Raw genomic sequence first — 14,134 nt, forward strand, 5'->3', positions numbered from 1 at the left:
AGGAGAGTCGCGTCGCTGGACATGGGTGGAGGGCAGGGGTCACAGGAGGGTCGCTAGACATGGGGGGATAGCAGGGGAGGGGTCTGGAAATAGGTGGAGGGCAGGGGGCACAGAAGGATCGCTGGACATGGGGGGATAGCAGGGGAGGGGGTTTCTGGAAATAGGTGGATGGCAGGGGAGGGCAGGGGGCACAGGAGGGTCGCTGGACATGGGTGGATGGCAGGGGAGGGGGTTTCTGGACATAGGTTGAGGGCAGGGGGCACAGGAGGGTCGCTGGATATGGGTGGATGGCAGGAGAGGGGGCTTCTGGACATAGGCGGAGGGCAGGGGGCACAGGAGGGTCACTGGACATGGGTGGATGGCAGGGGAGGGGGCGTCTGGACATAGGTGGATGGCAGAGGAGGGCAGGGGGCACAGGAGAGTCACTGGACATGGGTGGATGGCAGGGGAGGGGGTTTCTGGACATAGGTTGAGGGCAGGGGCATAGGAGGGTCGCTGGACATGGGTGGATGGGCAGGGGAGGGGGGCTTCTGGACATAGGTGGATGGCAGGGTAGGGGGTTTCTGGACATGGGTAGATGGCATGGGAGGGGGGTTTCTGGACATAGGTGGATGGCAGGGGAGGGCAGAGGGGACAGGGGGGTTTGCTGGACATAGATGGATGGCAGGGGGGACAGGAGGGTCGCTGGACATGGGTGGATGGAGGAGAGAGAAGAAATGCTGGACATGGATGGAGGCGAGGGAAGAGTGAGGAAGGAGATGAGGTGAGGGAAAAGGGAGAAAAAGTGCACATGGATATAGAAAATAGGCAAAAGCTGGATCCACGTTATGCCTCCTCCAGTCAATTCCACGGAGGAGGACCCAGCTTTTACTTACAGATGTAGGGCAAGAAATTAAGAAGAAAGGCGGAAAGTAAAGAAATAAATGGAAAGGAAGCCCTGGAAATGGAGTTAAGAGGACAGATAGCAGCACTATCGGATACTGAGCCAGCATGATCAGAAAAACAAAGTCACCAGACAACAAAGGTAGAAAAAACTATTTTATTCAGGATTTATTAATTGGAATATGTCAGTTTTTGGAAATGGAAATGGAAATAGAAATGTAGTAGTAGTTGTATACACAAACCAGGACTCATAGCCACCAACTTCAAGAAAGTGCTGTAAAACAGTTCACCCCAGTATAATGTAGTAAATATGTAATTTGTGTGTGTAGAGTACCCTCAGATATAAACCACTATAACTGCAGACAATAATGCTGCTTAAAAGTGGCATAGCACTTCTTTCATTGGGTAACTCTAGCAATTTTTTGGGAGAGCAACATATGCTCGTTTTTATATGCGTCCCAATCACCACAGTGCTATAAAATCACTTGTTTTGTGGATTGCTTGAGAAAAAAAGAAGGAGGAAGAAAAGACTTATGCAGCCTTAACCCTTGTCCCTGAGGAAAGTGATTGAAACCCCGCGGAGTCGGGCGGTTCCAGGGGAAGGCAACTGACAAATGTTTCAGCAAGGCAAGATAGTTCTGCCTGGGAGGCAAGAACTTAAGAGATAAGTGCACAGTTTTCACCTAGTATATATAATTTTAAAAGTAATAAGTGATTTTATAGCACTGTGGTGATTGGGACGCATATAAAAACGAGCATATGTTGCTCTCCCAAAAAATTGCTAGAGTTACCCAATGAAAGAAGTGCTATGCCACTTTTAAGCAGCATTATTGTCTGCAGTTATAGTGGTTTATATCTGAGGGTACTCTACACACACAAATTACATATTTACTACATTATACTGGGGTGAACTGTTTTACAGCACTTTCTTGAAGTTGGTGGCTATGAGTCCTGGTTTGTGTATACAAGTTTTTGGAAATGTGCATCTGTGATATTTTTCATGTACGTTTCAATTTTTGTAGTATTGCTGTATGCTGAGTCTGACTTCTTGAGGTAACTTTCCATTTCAGTATTTTGCCTTAATGTATTTTTCAGGTGTGATCAAGGAAGGTGCAGTATTCTGCTAGCGTATAGTTTGAATCCCTTTTTGTTTGTTTTTTTTCACTAGGTTGTGCACTGGTGTTTTAGAGCCAGGTGTAATTACAGTTGCATTTCCACGCCACGCATAAGGTTGTAGCTCGTTCTGTCCTTGGAATTAGTGCTGTTTATGGTTTGTTAAGGTTATGAGTGTATTTTTGCACAAGTTTGTGTATAGTGTTTTGCAGTGGAGAGATTGTGTGTTGGCCTTACTAAGGTGGCACCAAACACCAGAAAGGGTGTAGAGCCTAAATCATGACACACTACCTCTAAAAGGGTGTTTTGTGGCTCTGCATGAGAATTGTGGTATTAAGATCCCTTGCTAGCTTCATATTGTTGACGGTCTGCATTTTCCGTATGGCTGGTATATTGGTGTATAAGGTATTAATTGTGACAATTTGTTTTTACTTATTTTTTTTCTGTGTGTTGTCAGACAGTTATGGATGACAGACAGAGTCGGAGTCTTCTTGAGTCAGAGAGCTGTGGTATATATTTTAAAACAATTTTAATACCTTGGTGGTCTATATGATTTTATATTGTACATTATATTTCACACATCACTTTATTTTATTGTATATCTTTTCATTTCATTTTTATTTTATTGCATATATGGATTACAGAGTAATAGGGGAATTTGAAAGTACTGAATCTTTTCTTAATATTTTTCCTTTATTCTCCTTTGTTATGAGAATTGGAACTGCTAATTGTAGTGGACTTGAACTGAATAATTTCTGGGGAGGGGAGGTTTCATGATAGCATTGTGCTTATTATTTCAATCAGTTTTTTTGTACAAGTTTAGCTTCATTTGTCTTTATTTGAAATTTCATAAATAAAAAATGTTCTGAAAATGGAATAATCTTATCAATGGGGTGGAGGTAGGGGCGGGGCTACAGTGGGGGCGGGACTACGGTGGGGCGGGGCTAGGATGGGGCCCCACCAAATTGGTCTGCATAGGGCCCCGCACTTGCTAAGACCGGCCCTGGATGGAACTCCTCTCGATTGAGGAAAGGCTAAAGAGGTTAGCGCTCTTCAGCTTGGAAAAGAGACAGATGAGGGAGATATGATTGAGGTCTACAAAATCCTGAGTAGTGTAGAATGAGTAAAAGTAAATTGATTTTTTACTCTTTCCAAAAGTACAAAGACTAGGGGAGACTCAATGAAGTTACATGGAAATACTTTTAAAACAAATAGGAGGGGAAATATTTTTTCACTCAATGAAAAGTTAAACTCTGGAGCTCTTTGCCAGAGGATGTAGCAGGGGCGTAGCCAGACTTCGGTGGGAGGGGGTCCAGAGCCCGAGGGGAGGGGACACATTTTAGCCCCCCCCCCCGGCACCACCCCCCCCCCCCGCTGCCATTGCCACCCCCCGTCTTTGCCGACCCCCCTCCCGCCGCAAACCCTCTCCCACCGCCGCCTACCTTCGCTTTTGCTGGCGGGGGACCCCAATCCCCGCCAGCCGACGTCCTCTCCGTCCTGCTGCAGTCAAAAAAGTCTTCTTCCTTCTGTTGCATGCTGACGTCCTGCACGTTGTACGTGCAGGACGTCAGACTCAGAGAACAGAACGTTCTGTTCTCTGAGTCTGACGTCCTGCACGTACAACGTGCAGGACGTCAGCATGCAACAGAAGGAAGAAGACTTTTTTGACTGCAGCAGGATGGAGAGGACGTCAGCTGGCGGGGATTGGGGTCCCCAGCCAGCAAAAATGAAGGTAGGCGGCAGCGGGGGCGGGTTCGCCGGGAGGGGGTCCAGGCTGAAATCTACGGGGGCCCAGGCCCCCTCAGACCCCACGTAGCTACGCCACTGGGATGTAGTAACAGTGGTTAGCGTATATGGATTTAAAAAAGGTTTGGACAAGTTCCTGGAGAAAAGGTCCATAGTCTGCTATTGGGACAGACCTGGGAAGCAACTTCTTGCCCCGAGATTGGCAGCATGGAATGTTGCTGCTATTTGGGTTTCTGCCAGGTACTTGTGACCTGGCTTGGCCACTGTTTAGAAAACAGGATACTGGGCTAGATGGACCACTGGTCTGACCCAGTATGGCTACTCTTATGTTCTTATGACTACATGTAAACAATGAACACCGTCCAGATCTATTGTTTGTTGAAGGAGGACATGTACGCTGCAGAATCTGTTTTAGACGTTTTACCTAGTGATTAATTACTTGGTACACACATGCTGCAGAGACCACCAGCTTTAGTGGTAAATACCCACCTGCACAACCTATCCAGTGAGCACTGGTTAGCCATCTATGTGAACCAGAATGGCATCAGCGAGTTTTTTGATTCTTACAGACATCCCCCTGATAGCATATTGTTTCCATGCAGTATTATGGAGTTATTACAGAAGCATTGTAAAATTATTGTGTACCACAACAGACAATTAGAACATACTTAATCGACCACTTGCGGTTACCACTGTGTGTTTTTCTTACATCATCGCCATAAAGATGTGTCTTTTGACAATAGCATGAGGTGGGGTGGACCAAGCGTGCGTCAAACTCTTCAGTATCCATAGCAAAAAAGTAAACTCCCTACTGGCTCTGGATCAAAGTAAATTCTGCTTGGTTTTTATGTGCATAACTTCATAGGGCAGTGCGCAGCATCATCAAAAGAAGGTATTTTATTTTTAAAAAGTCCTCAGCATGGGGGATCTTGTGAGGGGAGAGGGAAGGAGGCAGTGGGATAGCTGGGTGCTGCATCTCTCTGGCTTTTTGCCAGCTTTTTTTTTTTTGAGTTGTCAATATGTCTTGCATGCTTTTAAAACCATTTTAAAAATGGGTTCACATTTTCAATTCACTGACAGGTTTTATTTCCTACTTCCCCTTCCTGTGTGGGCAGAGTGGAGCTGTTGCTGGGATTATTATGGTAACTGGTCTTTGGCAGGAGGGAGGGTGGTTGGGTTGCCCCAGATATGTCTTTAATGAGCTGTGAGAGGGTACAGGAAAGCAGGGCTGCTGAGAGGGGAGGCAAAATTCCCCAGGGCGCGGTATCCAAGGGGGACCCGCCCGGCACTAGCATTGCTCTCCTGATTCTGTGTGCGGCAGTGCTGCAGACCAGAGTACTTCCTCCTTGCCGTGTCCAAACAGCCTCTTTGGACGTAGCAGGAAGGAAGGACTCTGCGGTGCTGCCGCATACAGGAACAGGCATAGCAATGCTAGCACCAGGCCCTGGGGAAGTTTGCTGTGCACAGTGACAGGAGGCGGAGCAGGACAAGTAAGTGGGGCGGGCCAGGAGGGGGTGGGGCAGGCCCACCCGGAGAGGGGGCAGGCCAAGAAGTGGGCGGGCCCAGGGGGTGTTTGCCCCAGGCCTGGCTTTGTCTCTCGGTGGCCCTGCAGGAAAGGGCTGAGATTCAATGTTTTCATTAACTGGTTCAGAGATTTCTTGACCATAAGATCATACCAAGTAACAGCGAACGCGGATATATGAGCTCCATGGACACCTGAATGTGGAGTCCCCCAAGGATCCCCCCCCCTCTCACCAACCCTCTTCAACCTAATGATGATACCCTTAGCCAAGTTACTAGCCAATCAAAACCTCAACCCCTACATAGATCCTCAGGAGCTTAGCCGAGATTGGGTGGCAGAGCCGGTGGTGGGAGGCGGGGATGGTGGTTGGTAGCAGGGCCGGTCTTAGGCAGAGGCGACCAATGCGGCCGCATAGGGCCCCGCGCTTAAGGGGGCCCCGCGCGGTGCACCTCAACTCTGCCTCGCTCGTGCCTCCGCTCCAACCTCTGCCACTGCTCGCCTTAGTCGCCTGAGATGATCCCCATTCCCACGGCTCAGCCGCTCCGCTCCCGCCACCACCGGCGCGGCGCCCATCCCTGGCTTGGGCCCGCTGAGCCCGCAGTCAGCTCCCGAGTCCCCGGACCCCGGTGACTAACTGAGCGATGCCAGCGAGCCAGCCCAGGCAGCGACAGCCCCGCCCCCGATTGCGATGACAGACAGTTGCAGCGCGACGGCTCACCTCCAGGCTCCAGCTTCCCACTCAATGTCCCGCCTTCTGATGTATTTCCTATTTCCGGACGCGAGGGCGGGAGTCACTGAGCGGGAAAAGCTGGAGCCTGGTCGGAGGTGGTGAGGACGTGAGGTGAGCCATCGTTGCTGACGCCAACAGTTGTGCACTTATGCCAAATCGATATCAGATTCCATGCAGGCAGGAGATCAGGAGAAGTGTCTCTCTCATCTAACGACGCTTGCGGACAGTGCAAGGGTTGGAAATGTCTGCCTCCCTGAGAGGAATTTGGCCCCCAACAACATTAGTTGCTGGAGAAGCTGAGCAAGTAAGATCTACTGGCTTGGAAGAGGCTGTTTCTAACATATCTGGGTTATTTTCACATAGATCTGCAGATATTTCTCCTGATAAAAATTTGGATGGCAATAGCAGATTTAGCTAAAACACTAATTCCAGTAATTAATGATATGACACCTCGAATTAATCATTTGGAAGCTAGACTGCAATCACAGGAAGAAAAGATTACTAAGCTAAAATCTGAGAATGGAAATCATGAAGTAGCAAAATCTGATATAAAGTAGGTACAATCAGTTCAAACTATTTTAGTAACTGATGTGGCTACTTGCCTCTCTGGTTTGATGGGTTACAGAGTAATAGGGGAATTTGAAAGTACTGGATCTTTTCTTAATATTTTTCCTTTATTCTCCTTTGTTATGAGAATTGGAACTACTAATTGTAGTGGACTTGAACTGAATAATTACTGGGGAGGGGAGGTTTCATGATAGCATTGTGCTTATTATTTCAATCAGTTTTTTTGTACAAGTTTAGCTTCATTTGTCTTTATTTGAAATTTCATAAATAAAATTTTCTAAAAATGGAATAATCTTATCAATGGGGTGGAGCTAGGGTGGGGGCGGGGCTAGGGTAGGGCCCCACCAAATTGGTCTGCATAGGGCCCCGCACTTGCTAAGACCGGCCCTGGTTGGGAGGCAGGGATAGTGCTGGGCAGACTTATACGGTCTGTGCCAGAGCCGGTGGTGGGAGGCGGGACAGGTGGTTGGGAGGCGGGGACAGTGCTGGGCAGACTTATACGGTCTGTGCCAAAGCCGGTGGTGGGAGGCGGGACTGGTGGTTGGGAGGCGGGGATAGTGCTGGGCAGACTTATACGGTCTGTGCCCTGAAGAGGACAGGTACAAATCAAAGTAGGGTATACACAAAAAGTAGCACATATGAGTTTATCTTGTTGGGCAGACTGGATGGACCGTGCAGGTCTTTTTCTGCCGTCATCTACTATGTTACTATGTTATTATGCAAAAGATAAAAAGCTAGTGCTTCTTGTATTCTTTTAAACCCTTTTAAAAATCCAAAAAGAAAAAACAGTCTGTACTCTAATGAATGAATGAAGGGCTTTCAGACTTAAAGTGCAAAATGTAATTTTTTGTTTCAGGAAAAAGGTGGGGGGGAATAGGCAAAAGTCTGCTTTTTACATCTTTTTTGCTTAGCAGTCTGCATACTGGCAGTAGTCCTCAAACCAGCTGCACTTTACAGACTATACACACACGGGGAAGGGTGCTGGGATGAGCGTAGAGGGAGGGAGCATAGGCTATGTTTCTTTTGATGGGGAGTCAATCGCTGAGAAACAGTCAGATGAGTGTTTGATTAAGCAAAAGCTTTTTAAGCCAGGCATGTCTTTTCGCTTCTGAGAGATAATGAGCTGTGAAGTTCTCAAATGGTTGGGGGGGGGGGGGGGCTGGAATCATTACTTTAAAAAAAAAAAAAACGGTTTAAGGACAACGAAAAACAAACTGGAGAGAGGGCTGTGCCCCAAAATTTTATTTTTCTCTCCGTGTGAAGCCTGAAATGTCCTTTTGTTCCTGAGAGAAAGCAGACATAGAAAGAAAGTGAAAGTATTATGAAATTTGTCTGTGCTGTAATCACCGACAGGGGGATGATCAGAAGCAAATGCCAGTGCTAGAGGCTGTTAGCGGCATACTAGCGCCGGCGTTTGCTAATGCCCTATGATTAGAGCCCTTGAGCGCATGAAACAACGTGCTCGAGGGCTCTGAATGCAACTAGCATGCAAATGCATGCTAAACAGGGCTAAACATATTCATCCCCAATGATCAGTGGCCAGCATGCCAAAGATTGGGTTGCTGGCTGTGGCAAACCCTACGCCAGCTCCGAGCTGGCGTTAGGGTTTGCAGATCATTGGGGAGGAATGGTGAGCCCTGTCCAGCATGCATTTGCATGCTAGCAGGCCCCCATTCCCCCCAACAGCAAAACTGCCAGTGACAGGGGGCTGGAGGTCCGGCGGACCTCCGGTCCCCCACGACGATCCCCCCCCCCCCCAGGTTCAGGGAGGGCTGGAGATCCGGTGGGTCTCCAGCCCCCCTAACTCCCCCAGCAAAAGGTCCCTGATGGCCTAGTGGCGACCAACCAACCCCCCCCCCCCCCCCGCCAGCGACAGGGGAGCTGGAGGTTCGCTGGACCTCTGGTCCCGCCAGACGATCACCCCCCCAGGGAGGGCTGGAGATCCGGTGGGTCTCCAGCCCCCTAGTCCCCCAGCAAGGGGTCCACCAGTCCCTCCTACCCCCCTACCTTGTGTGTTGGAGGAGGGAGGGTAGCCTGCCTCCCTCCTCTTCCTGTGACTCCCTTATATGGTGTATAGCCCCGCCCAGCACATCCCAGGATACTCTGGGCAGGGCTGGGCACCGCCATTTTGCAGCATCGCAGGAAGAGGAGGGAGGCAGGCTACCCTCCCTCTTCTAACACACAAGGTAGGGGGTACTGGTGGACCCGTTGCTGGGGTACTAGGGGGAGCTGCAGACCCACCAGATCGCCAGCCCTCTCTGAACCTGGGGGGCTGGATCATCGGGGGGACCGGAGGTCCAGTGGACCTACAGCCCCTCTGTCACTGGGAGGGGGGGGTTGGTTGGTCGCCCACCTGGGGGGGATCATCGGGGGGACTGGAGGTCCACAGGACCTCCAGCCCCCGTTGCTCTGGGCAGGGGTAGTTGGGACCTGTCCCATGGACCTCCAGCCCCTGTGTTTGACAGGATTGGGCTTTTGACAGCCCAGACCTGTCAAACAAGTGCGGGAGGATTGTGCTGAGCGCATGCTCAGGCACAATTCTCCCGCACTTCTACCCCATGATCAGAGATAATTGCGTGCTTAAATTTGCATGCAATTATTTCTGATCATCGGTGCGCGCTGTTCCAGCGCTATTTTAGAGCGCGTTTGATCATCTGCTTGTGAATGAGGGGCTTTCAGAATGAAGGTGATGTCCCTGAGGACTTTGCAGCGTATTGTTAAACATAAAGCCTTTTAAGACGGTCACACAGACTTTTTGCCTGCACAAGTGTGTTCTTAAGAGGCAGATGTGATGGCTGACTGAACATTTTAGTGTAACGGACTTCTGCCTGCCAACACGTATTGTAGAGGCCTGAAACAATAAGCGGAGGGGTGAACAATTTAAAAAAATGGTTTAAGGACAATGGAAAAAACAAACTGTGCATGCTCCTCTGATACTGCAGGGGGCGGTGTCGGATAATTGATGTAATGTTTGATGTCACTTCCTGTCACATGACTCATTCAAGATGACAATGAGTAGTGTGAAACAGGAAATGCCGGAAGGGGCATCCACTATGCTCCACCATTTTGAAAAGGGGGTGTGGCTTGTGCAGAGTTATGATGTCACTTCCAGTGTCATCACTGAAAGGGGCAGGGTTTGGAGCAGACTACACAAAAGGTCAAGATGGCTTGGGTAGAGAGTGGGTGTGGCTTGGGCAGGTCCTCAATTCTGATTGGCTGAGAACCCAGAAGTGGGCATGGTACCTGTCAAGATCAATTAGTTTGACAAATGACATGTAATTTAAACTACTCACCACCTCCATTGGGAGGCCATTCCATAAATTCACCACTCTTTCCATAAAGAAGTATTTCCTCAGGGTACTTCTGAATCTATCTCCTTTCACCTTGATCCTATGCTCCCTCATTCCAGAGCTTCCTTTCAATTGAAAGAGACTCACTTCCTGTGCATTTATGCCACATGGATATTTAAATGTCCAATGGTCCAAGTTCTCATGCCAACCCTAATGAAAGATTAAGGTACTAGGCATACAAATCATTGCATTCTTGGTGTAATACAGTATGACGCTGATTATCCAGACTATCCTCGGCAGGGGGTGGTCCGGATAATCATAAATCTGGATGATTGGACAAACCTGTGAAATATTAAAATTGCTCACCAGACGGATAGAGCACCATCTGGCGTTGAATAGAAAGAAGGCCCTCACAAAGATCCACTGAATAGCATGTGCCTCATATTGTTGCACATGCACATAAATGTGACCCACGCATGGCACGCAGGCACTTACACAACAGAAGAGCTTTGCAGGGGCTTCTTGCTGTCCACCTCCAGGTGGTTCCGCATCCTTCTGGTGAGAGATTTTAATTTTTCAACTATCTGTGGGAAATGGAGACTGTGGGGGGGGGGGGGGGGGTGATGCTGGTCCAGATAAGTGGACATTTGGGTAATCAGTATTTGGATAATTGGCGTTGTACTCTATATGGTTTAACCTGACTCTGCTCTCTTTTTATGACTTTGGGACTGTGAATTTGTTCCATCTTTTTAATTTCTTTTGTATAACTTTTATTAACACTCACAATATGTTGTAGCACATGCACTTTCAATTGCTGTGGTCTCACGTTCACGTTTATACAGAATCTTTTGGATGCTTTTTATTGGGACAGCATAAAAATTCTCAACCTGCATAGATTCCAGTTTTTGCCAGGACCAGTACGGTTACTAGAATCAATGAGAGGAATGGAGTGAGAGGGCACTGAAACTGGTTAAATGAGAGAGAGACAAGATCAGATGATAGAGAAGGATCAGAAGAATGAGAGGACAATGGTGGAACCAGTTTTTACGCAGTCTCCGGTGCTTGTAGGCCAGTAGGTAGCTGATTTTCAAAGGGAAGCCCCCCCAATGGAGTTTTCCTTTGAAAATCCTGCTTGCAGCCAGTCCAGCAGGGAATAGGATTATTTATTTATTTATTTGTAGCATTTGTATCCCACATTTTCCCACCTATTTGCAGGCTCAATGTGGCTTACATTTGCTGTAATGGCTTACTTATCTCAGGTACTTTTAAAGTGCAAAAGAATGTGCAAATAATTCAAAACATAATCTCTGCACTGTTCTTTCAGGGGCCTGTTTTAATCCCCCCCCCCCCCCCCCGACTCTGCTGCATCCCCTTTTCCCATAGAGGTAGGGGACAGTTTTAAAAGAGTTTCTTTCTGCAGATATCTCTTTAAAAATGTCCCCTACCCTTTAAAATGCAAAATAGAAATGGGGAAGACAATTTAAATCAAAAATGTGGAAAGGTGCTGCAAAATATAAGGTCCCAAAACATGCTAGCCCCTTAGTCTGTCTCTTGAAAAGATATTAAGAACATCACAGCATGTCACCACTGGTAGAGAACCACATTCATGGAAGATCTCACTCTTTAGTGCTCCTTATTCTCCAAAGTGTGGTGAGGGTCATAGGCTCTAGCAAAGCCTTTGCTCCGTACCTTCTTTATTAATATCTTGTGGAGAGCTGCTTTCTTCCATCCCCGAGCCCTCCTCCTTGGTTAACACTGATCTTGCAATCCTCTGCAGAGACAAAGAAGAAGAAACATGCTTTGAAAACCTGTACTGTGGAGGGGCAAGGTGCCTGTCTGCTAATCATAAATCACCACTCTGTTCATTCTGGTTATTTACATTCAGTCCTGGTTTTACAACTCTCTTCCCAGCGCGTTTGGGCTTGGTCTTTATTTTTCCACAGAAAGGAGGATGGCAGCCATACTCCCTGGATGCCTGCAGCAGACTAGGGACAGTTTCTCTGGCAAAAGTAAAGGAGCTGAGTGGCAGTTCTATGGGACATTTAAACTAATTAGAATAATTGTGCATATTCAATAACATAAATATGTTTTCTTTAATGAAAAAAAAAGTTTACTAACCTTGCTTGGAGTCTATCCAGCTTATTTTCGAAAGAGAAAGACGCCCATATTTCGACCCAAATTGGGAGATGGGCGTCTTTCTCCCGTGGACGCCCAAATCGGTATAATCGAAAGCCGATTTTGGGCATCTTCAACTGCACTCCGTCGCGGAAACAGCCAAAGTTGATGGGGGCGTGTCGGAGGCGTGGTGAAGGTGGGACTGGGGCGTGGTTATTGGCCGAACAGAAATGGGCTGCTTTCGCCGATAATGGAAAAAAAATAGCCGTTTTTAGCGAGAATTTAGGTCACTTTTTTTTACCCTTTTTTTTCACGAACAAGTCCCAAAAAAGTGCCCTAAATGACCAGATGACCACCGGAGGGAATCGGGGATGACCTCCCCTGACTCCCCCAGTGGTCACTAACCCCCTCCCACAAAAAAAAAAAACAACTTTAAAAACTTTTTTCCCAGCCTGTATGCCAGCCTCAAATGTCATACCCAGCTCCATCACAGCAGTATGCAGGTCCCTGGAGCAGTTGTTAGTGGGTGCAGTGGACTTCAGGCAGGCGGACCCAGGCCCATTCCCCCCTACCTGTTACACTTGTGCTGGTTAATGCTGAGCCCTCCCAAACACCCCAAAACCCACTGTACCCACATGTAGGTGCCCCCTTCACCCCTTAGGGCTATGGTAATGGTGTAGACTTGTGGGCAGAGAGTTTTGGGGGGGATTTGGGAGGGCTCAGCACGCAAGGGAAGGTTGCTATGCACCTGGGAGCTCTTTTACTGTTTTTTGTTCATTTGTAAAAGTGCCCCCTAGGGTGCCTGGTTGGTGTCCTGGCATGTGAGGGGGACCAGTGCACTACGAATCCTGGCCCCTCCTACGACCCAATGCCTTGGAGTTGTTCATTTTTGAGCTGGGTGCCTTCGTTTTCCATTATCACTGAAAAACGAAACCGCCCAGCTGAAATCCGCACAAATCCGATGCATTTGGCTGGCACAAACCGTATTATCGGAAAAAAGATGGACGACCATTTTTTTTTTCGAAAATACGGTTTGTCCCACCCCTTCACATACCCATTCTCGGAGATAGACGCCCATGGAGATGGGCGTTCGCGTTCGATTATGCCCCTCCACGTACACTTTTATTTTGGGGGGAGTTTTAGAGACGACTGATCTTAGATATCGATGGATGGGAGGAGATTAAGAGGTAAACCCAAGGATGGGGAGAAGACAGGAAAGGAGGAATGGGGGTGGGGTGGGGTAAGAGAAGGTTGGAGAACATAGGATCATAGGAAGTGTCATGCTGGGTCACACTAAGGCATTTGAGCTCAAAATCTTATTTCCAGAAGTTGATGTAGAAAGAGGAGGAGGGAGGATAAAGGATGTGGATCAGAAAAAGAGAGAGGATGAGAGACAAAGAAAAGGACAGCCAGGGATAGGGAAGTAGAAGAGAAGAATGGAGGACTAGGAATGGAGGGAGCAGAAGGAGAAAAGATAAGAAATGTGGAATGGAGAATTGAGTGTATGGGATGGAGGGAGAGAGAAGAAAGGTTCTGGAGCCTTGGGGAAGCCACCAAATGGTGAAGAAGAAAGCTATGGGTTCTTGGAGAGGAAGCTTCAGAGGGGGAAAAAAGGGTTGTACCCCTTTACTAGCTCTGTGCCCACTCACAGTCCCCCCCCCCCCCCATGCCATCCTCATCCCTAATCCTCTCCTCTACCTTTCTTTAGTCTCCTCTGCCAGTACACAGACTCCCAATCATTCCAGCCCCACCAATACACGCAGTCATGCAATCATCCCAGCCACACATACAGTCATCCCAGCCATGTATACACACACATACACTCCTATACACACACACCCAATCATCCCGGGCACACATACACACATGCTTACACATACAGAAATGGATACACATACTAACCCAGTCATCCCAGCAACACGCACAAGCACATAAAATCATCCCAGCCATGCAAGTATACACAACCACTTGCACACAATGTATATACTCACACACACACACACACAATGTGTATACTCATTCACACATCTATGCACACATACACCTGCACACACACCCTGATCTTCCCCAATATACTGAAAGGGCAAGCAGAAGGAAGGGGTGAGCAGCAGCACATTGGGATGACTGTGGCCTGTCTTGTTTTGAACTGTATGAGACAAGCAACATTCA

At 48.0% G+C, this 14,134-nt stretch overlaps 1 protein-coding gene across 1 annotated transcript in view; it reads right to left on the reverse strand.

The window, feature by feature from the left end:
• The window catches only part of AMBP (alpha-1-microglobulin/bikunin precursor), a 161,564-nt gene that overhangs the window by 11,555 nt on the left and 135,875 nt on the right, over positions 1-14,134 (reverse strand). The window contains exon 7 of the mRNA XM_030206909.1: positions 11,540-11,621. Coding sequence (XP_030062769.1) covers positions 11,540-11,621 — 82 coding nt within the window. The remainder of the gene's footprint in view (positions 1-11,539; positions 11,622-14,134) is intronic.

The sequence above is a fragment of the Microcaecilia unicolor genome, chromosome 6, assembly GCF_901765095.1.
Source record: "Microcaecilia unicolor chromosome 6, aMicUni1.1, whole genome shotgun sequence".
NCBI lineage: Eukaryota > Metazoa > Chordata > Amphibia > Gymnophiona > Siphonopidae > Microcaecilia > Microcaecilia unicolor.